The 22,946-nt window shown below is 45.3% G+C and overlaps 2 protein-coding genes across 2 annotated transcripts; both read right to left on the reverse strand.

Moving 5' to 3' along the window:
* Positions 1 to 255: 255 nt before the first annotated feature.
* On the reverse strand, positions 256 to 12,423 carry cfap221 (cilia and flagella associated protein 221). The gene is made up of 25 exons (XM_084004028.1): positions 12,319 to 12,423; positions 11,614 to 11,777; positions 11,400 to 11,500; positions 10,946 to 11,032; positions 10,725 to 10,820; positions 10,475 to 10,575; positions 10,187 to 10,290; positions 9,798 to 9,957; positions 8,748 to 8,850; positions 8,136 to 8,262; positions 7,877 to 7,985; positions 7,623 to 7,710; positions 6,975 to 7,064; positions 6,539 to 6,634; positions 6,127 to 6,214; positions 5,783 to 5,871; positions 5,322 to 5,405; positions 4,812 to 4,907; positions 4,560 to 4,721; positions 4,392 to 4,477; positions 4,229 to 4,304; positions 3,824 to 3,924; positions 1,673 to 1,768; positions 1,481 to 1,588; positions 256 to 706 (listed from the first exon to the last, which is right to left on the reverse strand). Exons 2-25 carry the CDS (start codon positions 11,726 to 11,728, stop codon positions 583 to 585), a joined length of 2,487 nt encoding a protein of 828 aa, XP_083860154.1. The 5' UTR covers positions 11,729 to 11,777; positions 12,319 to 12,423; the 3' UTR covers positions 256 to 582.
* A 1,110-nt stretch (positions 12,424 to 13,533) lies between these two features.
* LOC311009962 (ATP-binding cassette sub-family C member 4-like) lies at positions 13,534 to 22,849 on the reverse strand. Its single transcript, XM_084004429.1, has 30 exons — positions 22,377 to 22,849; positions 21,786 to 21,896; positions 20,984 to 21,104; positions 20,682 to 20,906; positions 20,511 to 20,600; positions 20,274 to 20,437; positions 20,068 to 20,193; positions 19,337 to 19,586; positions 19,118 to 19,216; positions 18,942 to 19,031; positions 18,625 to 18,816; positions 18,392 to 18,486; positions 18,223 to 18,309; positions 17,981 to 18,077; positions 17,698 to 17,904; positions 17,477 to 17,614; positions 17,361 to 17,398; positions 17,177 to 17,280; positions 16,956 to 17,102; positions 16,799 to 16,878; positions 16,578 to 16,728; positions 16,373 to 16,492; positions 16,172 to 16,282; positions 15,995 to 16,095; positions 15,727 to 15,918; positions 15,493 to 15,648; positions 15,310 to 15,399; positions 15,054 to 15,226; positions 14,827 to 14,932; positions 13,534 to 14,423 (listed from the first exon to the last, which is right to left on the reverse strand). Exons 1-30 carry the CDS (start codon positions 22,448 to 22,450, stop codon positions 14,280 to 14,282), a joined length of 3,879 nt encoding a protein of 1,292 aa, XP_083860555.1. The 5' UTR covers positions 22,451 to 22,849; the 3' UTR covers positions 13,534 to 14,279.
* Positions 22,850 to 22,946: the final 97 nt, after the last annotated feature.

Here is a 22,946-nt window from a genome sequence, read left to right on the forward strand (position 1 = left end):
CACACACACACACACACACACACACACACACACACACACACACACACACACACACACACACACACCTGTAAAAACCAGAGTCAGAGCTCCCTCTAGGGGTGAGAGCAGACACATACTATATACAGTAGATTCATGGTTTCAAACAGCAGAAATTAGAATACGGGTGCTCCTTTTTGTTTTTTAACCTCGATTAACATTTCAAAAGATGGACATCTCACCACAAAACCACAGTCCAGACTCATCATGACATTTGGATCACATTTAATTGTCGCCAAAGAACCAGAATCCTGACAACACAGTTAAACAGGGGTTACAGATTACAACATATACATGCAGAATTAACACGTTTACGTGAGTGTGATGTAGCTTAGTATATACTGTCGCTGTGCTTATATCTGGATCCGTGTGGGTGGAGGGATAACAAAAGCACAGGAGGAGAGCTTGCTGGTAATTTGGAGGTGGTGGGAGGGAGACGTCTACGTGGGCGAGGAAGTAACCGGGTTTCATTCTGCAGAAGTGGCACAATGTGGTCTTGGAAAGGTGAGTACTTGGAGTACTGCGGTTGTGTGTCTCTGCAGGTGTCTATGCACAGTCCTCTCCTGGTGATTTGCTGCCGGCGAGCTGCTTCAGCCTGGCCGTCACTCGTTTCCCCATCTGGTTGCGCTCAGACCTGTAGGTCGCCTCCATCTCAAGCTCCCTCTGGTGCCTGTGACAGAACCATTAGGCGTTACAGATGGAACAACGGAGGAATTAGAACCCTTCAAAAAAAGACCAGACTGGTAAACAAGAGTGTGATTCAGCGTTCACCATAAGGCAGCAAAAGCATGATCCATTTAAGCTCTAAGAACCAGTATTGTTCATGATGGTTCATAATAGACTCAAAGGAAAGAAATCTTATTTTTAGTTTCTAATTAGCACAATCCTGTATTAGTAGACACACAGTGTATTCAAGTGTCAAAATATGGTACAATTAGACCCTGACATGTCGAGACACAGCATTAAAATACAAATACATGTCTTTCTTGATTGTTTAGATGTCTGCCACGTCATAAAATACTTGAAAATATTGCAAAATGTCCCTCTAAAAAAGCTGAAAATACTAATGTAATACATTTGGAACATGTAAGTCATATACGTTATAAAAAGGTTTATTACATAGTAGACCCATTTTCTTCAATGACAGTGAAATACCACGCTAGAAAGGGGGGGAATATTATTACAAGATGTTACTCTCCAGACTCAAATCATAGCCTACATTCACAAGAAACAAATACATCATGTGAGATTAAACTGGTCCCCAGAAACAATGCGTACACGTTCATTAACATGTTTCTTGAACATTAATCTAATTTAGTGCATAGGACTCGTTTCCTCCATGTAACTAGGCAACCATTGGGCTCTAAAACCAAATAGCACCTCTTCTTGATTGTGCATGTGTGAGTAATCTGAGTGAGTAACACGTGAATGCCAGTAGACTCACCTGACTGTTGTTCCTATGGTGAGGTTGCTATTGGAGACGAGAGCTTCTGCAGACAAGAACACCGCTCTGATCATCTCCGGCGTTAGTTGGACTCTCGAGTCTTCGCACCTGAACATGGACAAACACAATGTGAGCATCGATCTGAGGAGGGAAACGCTTCTAAACGCGAGAGGAGATGCTGCATGTGCTTACGTCTGGTCCGGTCCTGGTGCCGGGTCGTCGGGAGGGCCGGTGAGAGGAGGAGGAGGGGCCGCGAGTGGAAGTATGTCAGCGCTGTAGTCGACGGACCTACAGGGGACACACACACTGCGTTTTCCCCTGAAGAGCCAGACCACACGGGGGACGAATCGAGATGATGGGCAGATATCTCGCTCCGTCCCGCCTCGATGAAAGGGACTGCCGAGGGTCGTTTGAAATCGCAGTTTGAACAGGAATGATAAAAGACCTCCAGAGTGATCGCTGATACAACTCATGGGCACGAAACGGGAACATTGGAGCACAGTTTGGGTATACAGAGTCATTTTGAGACATTATTCAAATCAGAATCACCTTTCCTCTTTTTGAATTTGAGTACCATTTGTAGACAAACTATTACAATCCGCCGGTCATGGATTCCTTCATCCTACATACCGATATAGTCTCTACTCGCTGCATTTTACCTCCGTTTTGGGTCTCCACCAACTCCTAAAACTGCACATTCAGCTGATAACTCTCCACACAGTCCTCGGATGCATTCTAAATATAGCCGATGCTATAAAAGAGTGGTGTGCTGCAACCAATGATTTAATACTAAATGACAAAATTACCATTTTAATTAACCTCCTGTATAATGGCTTGCAGTCGGATCCGGAGAGTTCCTATTTTAAAGGGTGTCTCAACACAATCCTTCACACATACTGCAGAAGCAAAACACATACGTCTCTTGCTGTCGAGCAGCTGTCAACTCCACTCTTATCTTCCATTACTGCCACCTGACATAAATCCTATTGTTTGTGTCTGCGAGATAACCGGAGAGACTGCGAGTGCAACCGCCGAGGCAGAGATGGAGAAATTAATAACGACGAGGAGGAGAGCTCGGAGAAAACGACAAAAGGGGAATATATCTACAGTTATCCTGCAGATCAGTGCTGACAGGCATAAAGAAAAGATGCTTTGCCTTGGCAGGCGTCTGATTATGTAACGCGGAGAAGGTGAGGAGAAAGGGGAAGTAGACGGTAAGGTGAGGAGACAAGGCTGTAACCGAGTCGTCGGACTCAAGCCCACGCGTTCCCCAGTAAGTCATGTGAGCGGTGTTTGCCCAAATTACTTGGGCGTCTCGTCAAATGAGGATTTGAAATTGTTTCAGATCTCACAGGATAACATGGTTTCAGTCGCTCGGCAACTACAGCATCTCTATTACATGAGCCAAACTACAGCATACATGAGATTCGTTTCCTGAAAAGGGTCGGAGCGGTTGGCGTACCTGAGTGGGATTCCTTGTGACAAGGGTTCACGGAGAAGCACGCGGTGCAACCACATGGGACAGCCCCACGCTGTGTTCACCAATACGCTACATCAAAATATCATCATTTATTCACTGTCCATTTAAGGCTGGAGACTGAATAAATCATTCTTTCACAGTGCGAGTGAAGACTGGGCTCTTAGATTCTGCACAGGCGGAAAGGATTCCACTCGAGGAAACAGTGCTACAAGCAAGATGGACCAAATGGTAGATTTGATACGAGACGGGGGTTGAAATTCATATTTACCTGAGAAATAAGTCAAGCAAGTGAAACTAAGGCAGATCACTGCAGTAAAAACAAAAACCCCTTTCAGCCAAAAAAAATAAAAAATAAATACACGATTGTACTGATTGCTGACGCAATCAACGAAGAGCAGCCGGACCAAAACCATCAACCCTCATTCGTAATATCGGCAGTAGGGTTATTGCTCTGCCCCGATACATAAAAACGCAACAAAGCTAAATCCTAAATCAGTGTCAGAGTGTCAGAACTTTCTGTAATACCGCTCTTGAAGAAGTAATGTTAGCTCGAGTCTTAGAAACTTTCAACATGTAAAGGATCTCAGTACGTCTACAGCGTTAGATCAAGAGGTCAATCACTGGCTACTGGGTGTTATTGGGGGAAAAGAGACTTCATACTGTATAAAAAATGCGGACAATGTTCAAAGCTGGAGCAGCTTCAATGAATAAGTTCAAATTCTTCCACAGTCGAGACAGATGTGGACAGTGGAAGGGAGCAGCCACTCACTTCTAGCTGCTATCAGTATGAAGACGCTCGAACACGATGTAGAGACTGGTACAACTTGACATGGACGTGCTGATAAAGTTTGGTTCTGACCTACCTGTGCAGGGCGCAGTCACCGGCGAGGGCAGGGTGGTTAGACAGACACTTGGATGCGATGGAATCGAAATCCTTCCATGTCATGATCCCGGTGATCACTTCCTGTTTTACAAAAAAAAGCCATCGTCACAATCGGATCTAAAACAAGAGCAACGCTGCAAAACATAGTTTAGCTACTTAAAAGAAAGGCTCTCAGAAAAAAATTATATTCATCTTCAATCTGAGCCGTCCTTTTAACTTCCAACTGAAAGGACTTCAAAAAAAGTCTGTTTTAAAAGTAACAGCCTTCAGCCCAGCAGTAAAATGCCTCAATGTATATCCCAAGAATGATCAAAGTGATACGGTACGTGCTTCAAGCCTCCTGAAGACACTCACAGAGTAGAAGATGTCTGTGAAGAGAACTTACCTCGCGGTCCAGAGACTTCTGAGTGTGTGGGGTTCGGGTCCGTCCGCCACACGTCTTGCTCTCGGGGGTTGGATACCTGCACGAGAAACTTTCTTTTGAGTGTCTGGTCAAGGAACAATCTCTATCTTTCCATTCTCAAATGTCTTAAAGCATAGTAACACACCGGGGCAGAGGGCAGAGGTGGAACTCCAGGTCACTCTCCAGGTATTTGGGGGCGGGTTTGTAGGTCTGCAGGCCTGGAGCTGGGTCCTAACATGCATGACAAATAACACCAACTTATACACAACAATATGTACTGAAACACTTTATTCCTGATGAACGGCAGCCTTACAAAGATTCGGAGTGGATTTGCTGGAAGAGGTCTGAGCAGAGCTTCAGGGGCACTGAAAGAGAGAGCCTCCGCATCCTCCTCTTCCTTTTCATGCTGCCCTTCCTCCCGTGCTTTGGGCGCCGCTGCAGTGGAAGATTGCACTCCGACCTCATTGGGCACCAGCTTTAAGAGTGGCAACGCAGCGAGAGAGACATTTAATAAAAAGGTTGGTATTATTTGTGAAATCTACATGTTTTTGTGCTGCATAGATACCGGAGCACCAGTGCGAAGTGGTCTGGCCAACGTAGTGGGAGTGTAGGAGGTTAATGCATCCCAGGCTGATACTGGCTTGTATGACTGGAGTGAAACCTGGAGTGACAAAACCAACAAAGAATATTGTTAGAGACTACCATTGAGGAACCCCTTTCAAGTTACGATCAAATACTCGTACGTTTCATTTGTTCCATAAAAAAACTGTAGATAATATTGTGAAAAAAGATTTAGTATTTGGTAGTGGTGATCAGGACTGAATAATATATAATTTGCTATTTTTTTTATGTAAGTAGGTGTTTTGCTACTGAAGCTACTTTAAAGTGCTTTAGGTAGTGGTTCCCATATTAGGAGTCTGTAATAAGTACAATATTTCTTAAGGTGGCATGAAATAGAGTGCAGCAGAATTGCACCTAATTTCAGCGCTTGAGTAAATGTACTTGAGTCGTTTCCAGCTGCTGCTGATTTATTAGTGTGCTGTCCAAATGACCAGGTGCAGCAGCAAACACCTACCCGAAGCTTAAAGAAAGGAATACGCGTCGCCAGAGTCACGTCGACGGGATCCACAGGCGGCGCCGCCGCCAAATTACCGCCAGCCTGCAAATATCACGGAGACAAACGGCGTTATTTGTTCAAGTGAACGCAGACCTTTTCTCCGCGGGGCGTCAGGAAAATGAGAGATTTAATCAAAGTGTGGGCTGCCGAGCGTCCTCTTTGATTCCACAGCGACATCAAAGACATCTTTCAGGGGGAATCATGAATGGAAATTGTTTCATGTGCAGGACGATTGCCTGCACTCACTTTTCATATGTCAGGGCCCATTGAGGTAGTTAGGACTTCATTGTAAGAGGCTTCAACAAGACAAACACATTTGCAAAGAAGTGGCTCAGCTGTTTTGTTGATAGGCTGCTGATGACAAGTTTATTTTACACTAACAGCTTGGAATCTCCACATTTTTCTACAGTTGGACTCACAAGTGGGTCGTCGGGACAGAAACCGGGGAAAGAAAGTGGGAAGACGGCGTCCGGCGAGATCTTCGGCTCACAGGTCGTCTCCTTTTCCACTGAAAAAAAGGTGAAACAGCAAATATTTTTTAAAAATCTACAGATTATTGGTGAGGGTCAGAGAGAAATGTTGCAGTATTCAAACTATGACCCATAAATAGCTCCATCCCTGTAGCACGTATGCATGCAAGTAGCTCATCATTACCGGAGGGGATTTTAATTGCACCTCGAGCCATTAATTCAATTAAGCATGCTTTGGTGACATGGCATAATGAGATTACTTCTGAATGAGGAGATTAGAGGATAATCAAAACCTTTCTTTGCCACGGGCAAGTTCCTCAAACCGCTCGGCACTTTCTTCAAACAGGTCAGTCTCCGGTTCGCGCGGCATCGCATCACGATCTGGGAGGGAGGGGACAGAACTGTTTTACCAGAGTCACTGCTCGTTCACCTCTTTGGGTCTAAAGCTACTCCGTTACCCAGCATACACCTGGCTAATGTCTGCTCACAGGAAAATAACTTTATCATTAATAACATTAAATAAAAAATGATGCTACTGTGAAAAGAGAAGCATGCTCCTCCTGTGGCTTTAAGATTCCTCTGCATTTACCCAGGAAATAACTATACATGTAGTGTGAAAACTGCACACATGGCTCAACTACAGGGACAGGGGTGTGTGATGCATCGGTGCATACATTTGCACATCAGTGCCTTGGATGTGTTTACCTTGCGTGCTGCCTGCCGGAACCGTCTGAGGGCTCTTTGTCTCAACTCCCACTGCACGCTGGAGGAGAACTGAAAGGACGGGGCTCCCTCTGGGGCCTGGAAGGGGTTAGAAACCCATCTATTGATGACTTTTAGAGTCTCATTTGGCATCTGATTTGGCAAGTACAATTACGAGTATTTAGGAGACAAAAGACGGTAATGTGAATGTTATATGGAATTTAATTGCAGAAGCAACAGATTAATTTGTCTCCAGATGAGAGCCAGAAGTTCCAAAAAAGATTTTATGACTTGGTGGAGACGTATTACACCAAATACTGGACATTGGTAGTACTTCAGTTGAGGTAGATTAGTTTCAGATTGTGATGTGGAGAGATATTTAGGGAAGGATTGGTTTAGTAACCCACACGGGGGGGAATATACCTGTAATAATTCTTACCTGTCCTGATTCACACAGCACCCGTCTGGAGGAAAGTTGAGGCTGTCCGGCAGCAAAGTCTTCCTCTTGCCACACATCTCCCCTTTTGACCTACAACAAAATCAATTCACATGATAAAGGAAACGGCAAGGAGTCTGCTAAAAAGTGCTGCAGTGTAAAGGGAGAGTGGCATGTGGCTGCTCTTTCTATTATTGCTAAATCCTATGTGTTCTATAGTAAGGATGCTTTGAAATCCTTTGGCTGAAGCAGCAACAGTGTCTTTGTCACAAGAAGAAATAAGCTTGATGGGGCATGTCGTAATTCTGCCAAACAGCAGCAACCATGACAACTAATCCTGTGGAGCACGGTCTCCTTTGTTTATAGGAATCAAGGAATCACTAAATCATTTGACAATGACAAGACTAATGTCACTTTCCCAATTCTTGTCAACAAAACTATATCACGGCCAACATGGGGCCGTAAACATTGCCTGAGAATCATCAAGTTTTAAGCGATTTATTCTTTTGTTTTATCAAACCAATCCAATGACAGCTGTCTGGGTATATTCGGCCATCATTTTAATAGTGCCAATTAGCCAAAATGTAACCAAACACAGGCAAACAAATAAGGCTCAAGTTATAGGGACAGGTGGTGCGTGAAAAACCTTACCATGTATTCATGTCGTGCAATCTCGCTCTCCTCTGCTATCTGCCTCCTGGTGTGCTCCGACATGGGCTCCTTGCCAAGATGACCTTTCCTGATTAATTATTTGGGACGATAAAAGCAAGCTCTCTTGTGAAAACATATTAGAACAATCTACTAATTCTACATCCAAAACAAGAAGCTTTCTAATAATTTGAAGAATGTCAAAACAAAAACAAAAATAATTTGGTAATCAATATTGGTATTACGACTCAACCTACCAGCTCAGCTGATTGGCTTGCTCCTCCACGTTTTGTTGAACCTTTTTAAGGAACAGGGCCTCCTTCATCTGCCTGGTTTGCAGACCGACTGTGCTTCCACAGGAGATGGCTGAAATTAAATGTCCATGATTGAAAAGATACCGTGCAAAAGCAGAATATAACGGGACACGGACACGACACTGATTCATTAGATACGTCAACGGGTGTGCAGAGGTGAAATCACGAGAAACCCGACAACAACTCAAAGAGAGACATCTACCTTCCCTCAGGTATTTGGAGCTCAGTTTATCAGCGTCGCTGATCAGCATCTTTGCCACCCCTGCAGGGGTGCAGACGTCTGGTGGAGGCTTCGGGCCGGGCTCCACGCTCGCCTTATCGCTCAACGTCTAGGACGGGGAACAAATTAACAGCAAGGAATGAAGGACATCGAAAGTCATATAACTGCCAAATGATAAAACTAATAAATGGCTTAAGGAGCTGATATCAGAGATTAAGGTAGTACATTTTAGAGGAAAAACAGAGGAAGACATTTTATTGTTTTACTGCCAAGGCACTACGAGGTACCGGTACTAAAAACAAGGGAAATGTGGAACCAAAACTACAAAGGTTCCGAGTTGAATCGTTTTTTTTAGATCAGGGGAATAAAAAAGGTGCATGCAAGCAAAAAAAAACAGTTAAAAGATTTTTTTTTTCTTCTCCTTATCTAAAATTAAGTGAAAATGAATGGAGATAAAAGAATAAGCACATCATTATTTCTCATGAAGGAGAAAGAGTGCCTCCTTTAACTATTGTAAGCATAATAATTAATTCATTAACCTTTTAATCCCTATTACATCACTGTAAATAAGAAGACATGACTAAAACATACTACCTTTGTTTTGTCACCATCCCTGGCTGACCTGGACTTGGTTTTACTTCGAGGCGGGACTTGGGTTGCAGGTGACGCCCCTTTGTTTCCTGCGGGTGCTGCATCTCTATAATGACATCAGGTCAAAAGTATTGTGTTTATTTTAGGATTGTTATTAGATTAATAGAAAATGCTACATCACTCATCGTGTTTATTTTAAGTGAAGCCTTGATCTAAATCAGAAATGTCAGACAGGGGACACTAAAGCAACAAGCAAGTATCAAGCGTTGATTCTCACTAGAAAAACATTGGCTCCAGCGTATATTTCTTAATGTTTCAATAGCACATATCTCATTTTTTATTTAGTTCCACTGCAGGGAACCACAAACAGAGGGAGAATGTTTTATAATATGCTAAACATCCATCGGAAGGCATATCCATCTTGATATCGCAGCACCAGCCAGCGAGCCATTTTCATGAATTATTAACTTCCGTCCGAGATAACACCAAGACGGTGGATGGAGCTGCTGCTGTGTGATGGATGGCACCATCTTTCTCGTGGGAACAGAGTGAAACATTAGGTTTCACACTGGCTGGGGAAAAAATAAAATAAACAAATGGGAACTGCTAATCGGCACACAAGCCCATTTTCTGGTTGAATCCAGTTGGGTGCACGCTTTAACCCCAAAATGGACCAGCTAGTTTGCTAATTAGTTTGCACATATATACAACCGAGATCTGTTATCATTAATGGACAGAGAGAAGAGAAGGTTATTTTACACCATCATTAAGACTTTTCATTTCTAACTGAAGCACCATGGGGAAGAACTAAGGCCAACCTGATTTATTTTCACACTGCAATACGGGCTGTCAATTAACGAGGCAGCGTGGAGGATTTAATGGCATCTAGCGGTGAGACTGCAAGCGCGTGAATCGCCCTCGTCACACCCCTCCCTTTCCAAACGTGTCAGATAATCTACAGTGGCAATGAGAAACGTGAACGTTTGAGGCTGGAGGTAGGTAGTTGTCACATTGTCAAATACAAAATAAACAACAAATAGCCGCTCTCATTACCTGAGGGCGAGGTGAGGGGCGGAGCTCCCGGTGATGGTGCAAAGGTAGGGTCTGGTGTTGAACTGTGAGATGATGAGCTGGATGGTGACCTGACAAGTCTCATAGTGGAAAGGGCTAAAGGTCACGATGATCCTCTCTTCGCCATTGGCCGGTATCACACCTGGAAGAGCAACCAACGACAGGGATGAATGTATGTGGGTTTCTTCTGCAGTAAGACACCAGCGAGTTGCTAGCAAACGATTGTCCATTCTACTTTAAGAACAAATGTTTAAATTCGGTAAATAATCCAATATAATGCAAACGAGACACAAAATCCACTGTAGAAATCACGTGCGCTGCAATGAAAACGGCAGGTTGCTGTTAAATCAACTTATTGCACTTGCACATACCGGTAAGGGGGTGGATGGAGAAGGCCTCGTGGGGCTGAACAACGTACACCTGGAACTCGAAGTCAATGGGGCAGCTGCATCTCAGAGGAATAGCATGACAAACACTACAGACAGGTGGAAAGAAAAAGGAGATGATGATCCGGCACCGACGGGGGGGAATGGAAGCATGCTTGGTTGTGTTGAAGAATGCAAAGAGACAGACAAGCCCTCGGGCAGATGGGAGGTCAAAAAAACAGCCCGTTGAGGATCCAAGCACACATACTGGACGACAGGGTGACACACACACACCTTTGTCCAAGTGGTACGGCTGAGAGGTCCACGCGGGGAGGGATGCGCAGGCTGTCGATGACGGGGTAAGCGTGAACTGGAATTAACAGGTTCTCCTCCCCCTTAGTGAGAGTGTAGGTGGGTTGATTGAACAAGACGGAGAGAGAAGACGACGGATGAGAGATCTCAAAGGAAACATTGGCTCGCATGATCAAAAGAAATAAGTTAAGAGCAGTTTCTCGTGGCTTCGGCATCCACAGTGGATCCTGACCTTGCAGTGAACCCGAATGCAGTCGTAGAAGTAACGCCACTCGTCGGGACAGAGCCTGACCTTCAGAGTGTAGGCGAGGCCCGGGATGAGTCGATACTTGGATGGAAAGCAGATGGAACGGGCTTTAATCACTAGAAACGACTGATTGCACTAATGGACAAGTGGAGCTACGGTGTTACAGGGAGGTCAGTTAGTTGTAATGGATAAAAAAGTCAACATACCTTTTTGGTATAGGTTGTTTGGAAGTACTTGGTTTGGGTGGGGAGGATATGAATATTCATGACTTCAGATGAGATGTTGATTAGTTTCTGAGAGAGAGGAAGAGGAGAAAAAAGATTTCCCTTCTCATTTAAGTGCACTCAAGAAAATGTCATACTCTTGCTGGTTTACATTCAGTCTACAGTGCTTCATCAAGCATATGTGGGTTTGAATCAGCACTGATTCAGTTCAATCTAATTCTGCCTCGATGGAAATCAGATGAATTTATGATGGGATAGGATTTCTACAGTTTAATTCTTTACTAGGATGTATTAACCTTTCTCACCAAACATTGACATTAAAAGACACACCTTTGCTACCACAACACCCAAACAGACAGCTTGACATCAAAACAATCTATGCACTCATATTATTTTCTTACAAAATATCTAAAGGATGTTGAAAATGTTTCCTCACCAGGATCTTTACGTAATCCTTCCCCAGCTCAAACCCACTGAAGTGAAGCTCTGGGGGCTCTGCTTGGATCACGCGGTTGCTTTTTAGTTTTCCGTAGATTTCTATGAGAGAAAAACAAGTGTATAGCATATGTATGTAAAGACAAAATGTAAGTATCACTGCAGTATGAAAACAGTGTTAATGCATCCTATCAGAAGTCATGGCGAGTATGTACTTGATTCCAGTGGATTTGGAGCGCTGGCTCTGCTCCTGCTCTCCACCAGCTGCTTCAGAGGCAGAGGGGTCCCACTCCTGAGGGGTATCTGTGGGGCAGAGGAGGCCACCTCCATCCTGGCAAAAAGGTCAGCACTGGCTCCTCATGAGAGACATGACAGAAGGCTGGAGGACAGACAAGGAGATGGGTGTTTGTTGGAAAATATGTTGGCAAACTTAGGAATTTGTAGTCTGAATACAAGAGCCAACACAATGCAACAGTATTTAAAGTATGCATATACATATATACTATTTTATATACCTGCGTATGAGGCTGCATTATTAAAAATCCATGTGGAAAAGTGAGGGGGTCTGTATACTATCTGAAGGCACTGTGTGATGCCTTTTTATTCAAATAAAACGTAATGTAATATGTATGTAGTGTTTCATTTGTGAGCTGAATTCAGTCATCAAAACAGACGAGAAACACCATTTTAATATAATATTGACAGTTAGCTATACTTATTTCACGTTAGCAAACCAAAGTGCTACCTTAGCCACGAGGCTAACAACAGCAAACTCGTGGCTAACAGCAGCAAACGCGTTAGCTTAATTTAACTTGCGTCAACGTTATGCTAGCCTTAACTTAAACACTTAAACCTACAGTTCGCAGTTTTATCAGCTTCTCGTGAAAAAAACTTCTCAACGATGGAACTTAACAACTTACTGTCGCTTTGGACGATGAGTTGTATCTTGTTGTTGAGCTAAAACAGCCATTTTCCGTCTAGGTTCATTAGTGGAACGTTAAACACCTGCCGAGGGGAAGCACCCAACTCTCAACTCAGTGGTTGCCATGGTAGCGCTCTGAATGGGGCGGCGCCAACCCGCTCGGGATGGTCCTCTGACTCCAGAGGGTCCGACGCATGCGCGGTAGCTCATGAAGCAAACGTATGGAACCACAGTGCTTCGGACGTCATTGGCAATCAGCAGACGGAGGGTTCGAGCCCCGTCAGGGCTGAGTGTTAAGTTAAGATTTGAAATTAGACCATATATGACATGTAGCCTATTGAACACTCACTATTCAACATCTTCTAAGCTTAGGGCTATTTAGACTTGTTTTAGGCTTTAGACTTTGTTTGATTCATAGCACATTTCAGGTCAAGTATGGAGCTATAGCATACTACAATCAGATGTGCAAAATATGAAACATTGTCTTCAACGTGCCAAAAAAAATAAATCGAAAATTGGTGTTTTCCATTGACAAAAATACTTGAAATTAATAAAAGGTGTGTATCAAGCCGTTTCCCCCTCACAGACATTTAATGCGGGGTTTTAATGACACCTAGTGGACACATTTTGCAATGCACCCTTCAATCCAAAACTCTTATTGGCAGAATACTAGAATACAACTATTATTATTATTCCGATTTGTACAGAGATAAAAATGTTCTAATGAATACATATTCTACAAAATAAAGAACTAACAGACATTATTATTATTAACACACTGCACTGGTTAATTATTTGGCAGGAAGCCGGTTTGTTTTCATAAAGATTCATTCTCCCTCTCAGAGTCTCTATCCAAACATTCAGCCATAAAATATTAGTGTACATAGAACAAGCTGCAGCATGGTCGATTGAGTGTACTTCATTAGGAATGAGCAGCCTCTACAATAGTCACAATGTAGGTGACACCACCCAGTGTCCAAACGAATGAATTACATCCTAACAAGCAAACTCAGATAATACTTTTTTTTCTTAGTGAACATCTTTTAGTGAATACAAACAAATAAGGTCATCATAAATTACTTTTTTTTTTATCTAGGCTTGACATAGATAATTCTTTTTTTAATAATTATTTTTAGTGGAGTTGCACACAGGATTACAAGAACACACACACAGAGCATTTTTCATTAATTTTCTTTTTTTATTATTAATTGTACTCCAGCAGCATTGACACTACATTCAGTGCAGTTTTGGACACGCCTTCTCATCACAGGTTTTTTAGTGTTTTTTTTATTTTCTACAATACTGCAGTACATAGATAAACAAATCAGAATGTTTTAGATTTTAGATTCTACAAAATAAGCCAGCTTTGGACATGGAATTACTTGACTTAATGCATTTGAGACCATCGGTTGTGTTGTGCAGAGGTAGGTTTGATACACAGTTATTCACAGTGAATTTTAAAGTAAATTAAGACATAAAAGGTCAGCCATTCAGGGAACATTTCAACATCTTTGAGTGTATCTCTCATCCAAGAGTTAAAGAATCACAAACCGGAAATGGACAGCAGCTCAGATTAGAGCCCAAAAATGCTTCACAGAGTTCAAGTAGCAGACACGTGTCAACAGCAACGGTTCAGAGGAGACTGAGGATCAGGCCTTCGGGGTTGAATTGCTGCAAAGAAGCCACGACTGAGGTAGAACAAGAAGAACAAGAAGAGACTTGCTTGGGGCAAGAAACACAAGGGCTTTACGCCATATAGATAAAGATGGCTTTTTAATCCTATTTTGACAATATTATGTGAATTTGCCTAACTTATTTTGTGTACATTCGATATGCTTCAGTGTGTCTACTTTTGGGAATTTCATTTGGTCTTACACTCAGAAATCTGATCATTGCTCGTCTTCATTTTAATGAATGTATGTTAAAACGATTTGACTGTTTTTGAGACCAGAACTCTTTTCACCTCGCCTTTCTGGCCGACTCCAGCAGAGCCGCTGCCTCGGCCTGGCCCGTCTGCTGCACCATCTTGTACAGAGCGCCCTCTTTGTTTTGCAGAAGGGTGAAGGGACGGTCTAATTCCTGGATGGTACCGTTGTCCAGAACCTAAAATCAAGATGAAGACAACCACAAATCATTCATTGGCAAATCTGTGACAACGTGTCTCTTCATGCAGCCATCCTCCTCTACAGGTGCATGTTTTTTACATTGCATTTAATGGGTTAAGTGCATTATCCTTGCTGGCCATAAGGGGGCAGCAATGCTTCTCACATTACCTGTTTAATTTGACTCGAAATGGACCATAATGTACTAAATGAACATCATGCTGGATTGAAGAAGACTTGAAACTAGAGATTGAGACCATAAACTCATGTTTACTGAGATAATACAGCATTGTCACCCCCTGGTGGCCAGCAAAGAGAATGCACGTTTACAGAACATACAGGTTTAAACCCCCTTGTTCTTTTAAAAGTCCTCCTTTCTGGAGTCTATGAAGAAGAGGACTCACCAGTATCTTGTCGCTGTCTATGATGGTGTTGAGACGATGAGCGATAGTGAGCACGGTGCATTCTCTGAACTTGTCCCGGATGGTTTTCTGGATCAGCCCATCCGTCCTGCAGAGACACGGTAAGAAAAAAACAAAAAATCGGAATAAAAACAAGTCATCTGATAGCATCAAATGGGAGAACTGCGTTTCCAAAAGTCTTCAAGCTTGGATACTTTGTGCACCCGTACCTGGGGTCCACGTTGGCCGTGGCCTCGTCGATGACCAGGATGCGGTTCTTCCTCAGGATGGCCCTGGCCAGACACACCAGCTGTCTCTGGCCCACGCTGAAGTTGGAGCCCGACTCGGCCAGAATCGTCTCCAGCTTCCCCGGCAGCTCCTCCACCACGGACTTCAGCTGCACCTGCAGGGGGAACGCAGAGTCAGCGTTCTCCACGACGACGGCTAGTAAACTCGACTCTCCGAGTCCGCCCGTTGGATACAGACCTCCTCCAGAGCCGTCCACAGGTCTTCGTCCGTTTGCTGGTTGAAAGGGTCCAAGTTCTTCCTCATGGAGCCTGTGAACAGCACCGGGTCCTGGGGGAACAGGGTGGGGGGGTGAACCACATGGAATGAGGGTCTCTAACTACATGTTAGTGACATACAAACACAAGGCCAGCTGATCTTCACCTGAGGGATGATGGACATCTTCTGGCGCAGGTCGTGGAGGCCGATCTCGGAGGTCAAAACGCCATCGATGTAGATCTTCCCCTGAGGCTCCGCCAGGCGGAACAGAGCCGAGACCAGGGAGCTCTTCCCGGCGCCCGTTCGACCCACGATTCCCACCTGACGGGAAACGCTACGGGTGACCATCGTTCGTTGTGCACGTTGTAAAAAAAAGCAGATCAAACGGGGACGTCTCACCTTCTCGCTGGGCTGGACGGTGGCGCTGATGTCCTGGAGGACCGCCGGGCCGTCGCTGCTGTAGGAGAAGTCGACGCGGTCGAACGTCACCAGGCCTTTGTCGGGCCAATCGGGGGGAGGGCGATTCGGGGTTTCCCAGGGTGCTTCACTCTCCAGTTCAGTGTACTCCACCACTCTCTCCACCGACGTCATCTGAAGAGACAAGAGGTTCTTTCAAATGAACAGAAGCTCCTCGTTAAAGACTGAACCTGAACTCAGCAGTTCTTACCATGTTCTCCACTTCAGCACTTTGCCTCACCGTCCACTGGAAGTTTCCCACCAGGGTCACAGCGTAGGTCAGCACCAGGCCCACCTCCCCAGCCTTGAGCCCTAATCATCACAGACAGGGACGTTCAGAACAGTTGGGATTCGTAAAGCTCTGTTGCAACGATGGGGGTCGCCTCACCGTCCCGGAGTAGGATGCAGCCAAACGCGGTGGCGGCGATGAAGACGGAGCAAATGATGTCAAGGTGGAGCGCAAACCAGCGGGAGGTCATCAGGAACAGAAACCACGCCTCTGACACCAGAGAGAGAGATTTCCTTTCTTAATGGCATTCCAACGATTAAAAAAAAAAGCTTGGGAATATGTTTGGAGATGAAGGTAAACCTGAGTGCAGGTCCTGATGCGCGTCGAAGGCTTTCGTTAGCCTCTCCTCCGCTCCGAGGGCTCGGATCGTCCCCAGGCCCTGAAGAGACGAGGACAGGTGGGAGAAGACGGGACTCCGAGCTGCAGGACGGACGACAAAGAGAGGCGTCTGGATTTTTACTGTAAAAACATCTCATCAACCTGCTGGAAGAATCCACGAACGCACTTGTGGATTCGAGGCGTTTGACGTCCCGTGACGTCCGGAGATAGAAACGCCTCAAGTACCAGAAGACCAACAGCAGAGGGATGACGGGGATGAGGATGAGAGGGATGACGGAGGCTGCCACGGCAACCACGCCCACGTTCTGTAAGGATAACTGAAAATAACACGTAATGAGGACGAGTTCACGGAGAGAATTGCAAAAAGGTGGAGAAAGATGATCTCACCTGATAGAAGTCCACAAAGGTGATGGGCAGCATGGAGTCCATCTGGCCGATGTCTTTGGAAAACCGGTTCAGAATTCTTCCTGCAAAACAGGAAAATATAAGAACAGGACCTCTTTCTGTTTTAAACCTTCTGATGTAAATCCTGAGCAGGACTCACCGATGGGGTTGACGTCGAAGAAGCGGACGGGCGTGCGGAGGACGGCGCTGAACATGCCGTCGTGCAGAGCCTGAGTGGATCTCACCAAGCCGCGAAAGATCACCAAACTCCTGGCGTAGCCGGAAACCACCGCAGCCGCCGTCAAACCTGCAAACAAAGCTTTTAATACGCAGAGCAGAGCACGCTCCGTCTTTTTCTAAAGGGTGGAATCGAACGTTTACCTGAATAAATGCCGAGGTAAAACGTCAAATTCTCCTCTTGAGTATCATTAACGCCTGTTTTAACGCTGGCAGCAGCCGCTGTGCTGTTAAACTCCTCTCTTGCCCTGTGGGATGAAAAGAGAAACACATCAGACCAGGCAGAAGATTAAAGATGACTCAGCAAAAAGATGACTGAAACACTGACCAGTATACCAGCCACCAGTCCTGCAGGATATACGCCACCTGTGAGCGGAAACAATGAGTGAAATAAATACGCTTTTTGGCTTTTAAACTGATTATATAAGTCCTCCAGGAGCTTACCTCGGCTGTCACGCTGAGCACCAGTATGACCAGTAAGACCAGCGGGTTGCAGCCTGAGGTGAAGTACTTGAGATAAATGTGGCTGCCGACATTTCCTTCAGCTCGAGTCTCCTCCGCCATCGTACCAACCGTTTCCACCTGCGAAACAAGCAAGGTCTATTTCCACTCCGTTAATAACGGACCATTATTAAGTATTTGTAATTCATTTTCAATGGATCTACCGGGAGCTGGTGGACCTCGTCGCTCTCCGGCGGCAACAGGAGGCTGCTGTGGGAACCGTGCGAGTGATCGGTCCTCCGTCTGAGCGTCAGCGGCGCGTCTGGGTCAGCTGACCGACACCGCTGCTCCTCGCTGCTCCTCTGCAGGGACTCCATGTCGAGGCTGGAGCTCAGCAGCTCGTCGTAGGAACCCTGGGCCATGATGTGACCCTGGAAGACACACAAAAAACCCATCATACGACCGGTAAAACAGGGGATGCCAGCACACACCGAGGAGGACACCGACCTCCTTGAGGACCACGATCTGGTCCGCCTCCTTCAGGTACTGCAGCTGATGCGTGACCAGGATTCGAGACTTGTTCTTCAGCAGCCCGCAGATACACCTGATCATCAACACGGAGACAAGAACGTGTAGAGGTAAAGCATGTTAATGTTTTCGTAAACTCGGGTTTAATCCTGGGAATAACCATCCAAACATCCTATTTCCCCTGTTAAAGGTGTTTTTCTAGTATGTGTTCCAGCACTCACTGTTCAAAGAGGTGTTTCCCGACCTCGGCATCCACGGCACTCAGCGGGTCATCCAGGAGGTAGACGTCTGCATCCTGATACACAGCCCTGAGAACACACAAACCCATGTTAGCGGAGTGGATGCAACCCAACGTGTTGCCGGTGGTGATGGTTGCCCCCGTCCTCCCACCTCGCCAGGTTGACGCGAGCCTTCTGCCCGCCGCTCAGCGTGGCCCCTCGGTCCCCGATCGGGGTCAGGTCTCCGTCCGGGAGCAGCTCCAAGTCCTGCACTCAAAAAAACACATGGAGATGCATTCTGGGTAGTGAAGATGTGGCTTTTGACGTCGAAAAATGTGAGGAATAAGAATGAAAAATATGTATCTCCGGTTGTCCACCAGAGGGCGACCTTCCAGTATATCTCACCCTCTTTAGAGCGCAGGCTCTCAGGACTCTGTCGTACTTCTGGGGGTCCAGCTCTCTCCCAAACAGGACGTTACTGCGAACCGTTCCGGGGAACACCCAGGGCTGCTGGGCGGCGTAGCTCAGCTGACCTCCGACCTTCAGCATTCCAGTGTCGCGAGGCAGCTCTCCCAGGATGGCGCTCAGCAGAGACGACTGGTGGGGAAAGTGGATTCCGCGGAGTTAGCGAGGTGGATAATGGGGTTTCTGTGTCGGTCCTCAAGACTGTAAAAAGCAGGGTGAAGGCCATCAGAAGTGAGGAGCTAAACAAGTGTAACGACCTTTCCAGCTCCCACTGGGCCGATCACAGTCACAAGGTGGCCGGACTTCACCGTGATGGAGATGTTCTGCAGCGATGGAGCGCCGGAACTCTGACAGGAGAGAGAAAAATACCCAACTTTCTGTCTGTAATATGTTAACACATGTCATATACAGTGTTTAAGGCTGGAAGATTCACCTTCTCCCAGCAGCAGGTCAGCTTCTCCATCTCAAGCGAGTTTTCATCCAGAAGCCGTCGACAGTCTTTTCTCTCAATCTCCTCCAGCAAGAGAAATTCCTGGAGGTGAGGGGACACGCCTTTACAGAGAGCGACAGGTTTATGTATTTCCATTATAACTATAGTTAAAGTCAGCTTTTATTATAATATGCTGTAATCCACAGCAGAAAACCAAATGACCTCAATCCTGCGGATGCTGACCAACGTCTCGGACAGCTTCTCGACGGCCAGCGGGAAGAAGAGGGCGACGGTGAGCTTGATGGTCCCGTAGAGGGAGACGGTGACGAACACGCTGCTGGCCGTGACGCGGTTCCCCAGCAGCACGTAGGCCGTGAAGGTGACGAAGACGATGATCTTGCTGCTGGCGAAGAAGGAGGCCATGTTGAGTCCACGCAGGTAGGAGCTCTTCAGTATCTGACCGATTTCTTTCCTGGGAATAGAAGAGGAGACTGAATCTCCACTGGGAAAGTTAAAACAGATGTAGGCGAAGCAATCTGTCCCTGCTGAGTGTGACTGTGAAGGAAGGTTTGTTGTTTTTGGCACGGAGGCTTCATGTAGACCTGCAGCTGCAGCCTTAAAAAAAAACCTCCCGAGAGTTCAGTCCGGCTTTCTCTGGAATTTATGATTCGGCGCAAAGTTCTTCACAAATTATCCATTGACTCCCGGCGAACGTTATTGATTTATTGATGCCGTTCATCCATTTAATCCCACTGTGAGCATTAAAGTTCACTCTAAGAACAACGGGATTTCCAAATGCTTGTTTCGAAAGGAGTTAATGTCTAAATGTGACTTCAGAAGTGTTTCCATCGGCCATTTATTACACAACACCAACCTCCTGGACCTCCAGCAGCGACTGTAAAAGGTCAGTGAGGTCAGTGTGTAAGTAACGTAGAACAACTCGTCATCCTCACCTTCTGACTTCCGTCACCAGAGCCGAGAAGGGTTTCTCCCAGGCGTACATCTTGATGATCCGGATGCCCGACACCACTTCGTTCATGATGCGGATCCGGTTATCAGTCAGGACCGACGTTTTGTTCCTGCAGGAAAAACATCAGGGATAAAAAATAAAAAACCGACCTTGACATGTTTCTCCTTCTCCCGTCATCTTGTTCCCCACCTGAAGATGCCGAAGAGCTTTCCAAACCAGGTCTGCACGGGCATCATGAGGGCAACGACCGCCACGCCCGCCAGACACGAGGGTCCGATCTCGGCCCAGAGGAGACCCACCACCACCATCCCTTGAAGAGGGCCCAACCACAGGTAGTGCAGGTTGAGTGTAATCTATGGATGGGAGCATACAGGATGTTATCACCATTAAAAACACATTTTCATTTACCTGCAGGAGAAGACTCACCTCATCGAAGCGATTGACATCGTTTGAAAGCAGGTTGACTATTTGCCCGGTGGTCGTTCGCCCCATGGAGTCCCTGCTGAGACGGAGAGCCTGGAGGGAGACATTTCACCTGGTTAGTACGACCGAGCGCGACCCACGGCGTGTTTCTGAGCCGGCGGGATGCTCGCTGACCTTCCTGTAGATCATGTGACACATGGCCACTCTGATCTTCATGCCTGTCCGTTGGACGCGGTAGTAGTAGAGGTGTTGGAGGACGGTCAGGCCGAAGGTGGAGAGGGACATGGCGGCGGCGTAACAGTAAACCGTGGAGAGGCTGCTCTGGTCCTCCGGGTCGTAATTCTCAAAGTAGAGGATGACTTTGCCAAGAAGAAGAGGCTGGAGGACTTTAATCGCCTCCTTTGTGACGAAGAGGGGAGAAACATCATCACAGACACTTCCGAAACTATCTGAAGGATCAATATGTGGCAACGTACCAGTGAGAATAATAACAACCCGGGCGCCGCGAAGGACTTCCCATAGCAGCCGACGAGAACTCTCCGGAGCTTTGGCTTCCAGAGTTCTTTAGCAGCCTTTCTGACTTCACGCTGCCAAAACCTGCATCAAAGGAAACGCAGCAGCAGATTCATTCATTTGTTTGGTGCAAACAGTTTGGAATAATATTCCATGTCACAATTATCCTGCCAAAATTCACAAAATTATCCTGATAAATCATCAAAATGTGCTTAAAACTTAAATATTATTTTGCGTCACAGATAACTTTTTTTTTGGTGGGAAAACACTTTAATAATCTTTATTTTGTATTTATTTAATTATTTATTGAACATGTTAAAATAATAATACAAATTAAGTTAAAAAAAAACTTTTCTGGTCCTACCCCCTCTTATTTTTTATAATTATTTATAATTATTAATCATAAACGGATGATAGTGAGGTAGACAAAATGTTCAAGGAGGCCTTTTTGGTTCGTTGTTCTTTTCAAAATAAAGCAAAGTTGCTGATGCGCATAAAACGAAAAGAAAAAAAAAAGAGAGGAAAACGTTAAACATTAAAGTACTGTTACACCAATACAGTACATTTTAACTGATTGACATGTACTTTATTATACATGTACTAGTCAAGGAAATTACAGTGACTTCTCAGAATTCATGGGGGGTGCATTCTTCCAAAACGTCTCCAGGCCTGGAATCCTTCATTTCCAAATGTCATGACTTGTCTGTGTTTCTTATAGAAAGCCTTTTGGCTGCGATCCAAGAATGTCTCCCAGTAATGAGGTACCTGTGTAGTTCCTCCCCCAGTACTTCAGACTGGTCCTCTGGGAGAACGCCGCACATGTCGCTCTCCTCCAGCCTCCGTTTGTGGCCGAGCTGCAGCAACGGCATCACCCAGCTGAAACACAGTGAGGCTGAATATGAACCAAAAACACCTGGATTTTAAGATTAAGTTTGCTTTTTCTTAATGCAACGTACGGCCACTAGAGGCGCTCACACCACTGGTGTTTGTGTACTTGCAAACTGCTCGTGCATAGGCAAGAAATAGGAAATCAATACATGTTTTCATCCATATTTGTTGTATGTTTAGAGAATATTGGGAATTTTGCTTTGCTGTGCCAGTCTCTTCCTTATTTATTTAATAATCTTAAATAAAATCTTTGGCATATCTGTGTTTTAGGCATTATTTAATCCAAACAATAAAATAAAATACGACTGGCTAAATTGCAAACTTATTTACGAAGATGGTTTTGCAACAATAAATAACACATTTTGCTGTTGCATAAACAAATATAATTTAAAGTACATGAATATGTCACGAGTGTAGTTCAAGGGCAGGAACATATGGTAAGATTAGCTTTATATCAAACTTACTCACCACACAAAGACCCTGGAGAGGAAGCTGGCAGAGGCCGGCGGGTTGTATGCCACCCTTTCTTTACGGATATCCATGATTACTAGGAAGTCTCCTCCACCACCGCCAACCTTATGAAAGCGTTCCCACTCGCTCGAGCCAAGAGAGCTACGTCATCACGTCACCGCGTGAGTTTACTTCAAGCATAACAACAATGGCGGCTTAATTAAGTTAGTTCGGCTCGGTTTCTAACGTAACACCGGTGTTAAACCCCCGTAAACTAGAACAGAAGACCGACTCGGATGCGTTTGCACACGTGCCGCGTTAGTAGTCGTATTTACGAGCGGTCCCTGAAGGCAGCACGTGCGGAACGCCTTCAGGTGCGACACGCGGAGAGTTTGGTTCCGCAGTACTTACTGTACACTCATGTTACTACATGAGAATATTAAACCACAGTTTGTGTGTCATAAAAGCTGTTATTCGTCTCTATGAACTCATGATAAAGATGCGTTTAAAGTCCCCGGGAAACGGAAATGTGTGCGCGGCGTACAGTTTTAAGGTGTTTATATTAAATCCTACGCATGTGATTGGTTC

This window comes from Eutrigla gurnardus (assembly GCF_963514095.1).
Source record: "Eutrigla gurnardus genome assembly, chromosome: 24".
NCBI classification, from domain to species: domain Eukaryota; kingdom Metazoa; phylum Chordata; class Actinopteri; order Perciformes; family Triglidae; genus Eutrigla; species Eutrigla gurnardus.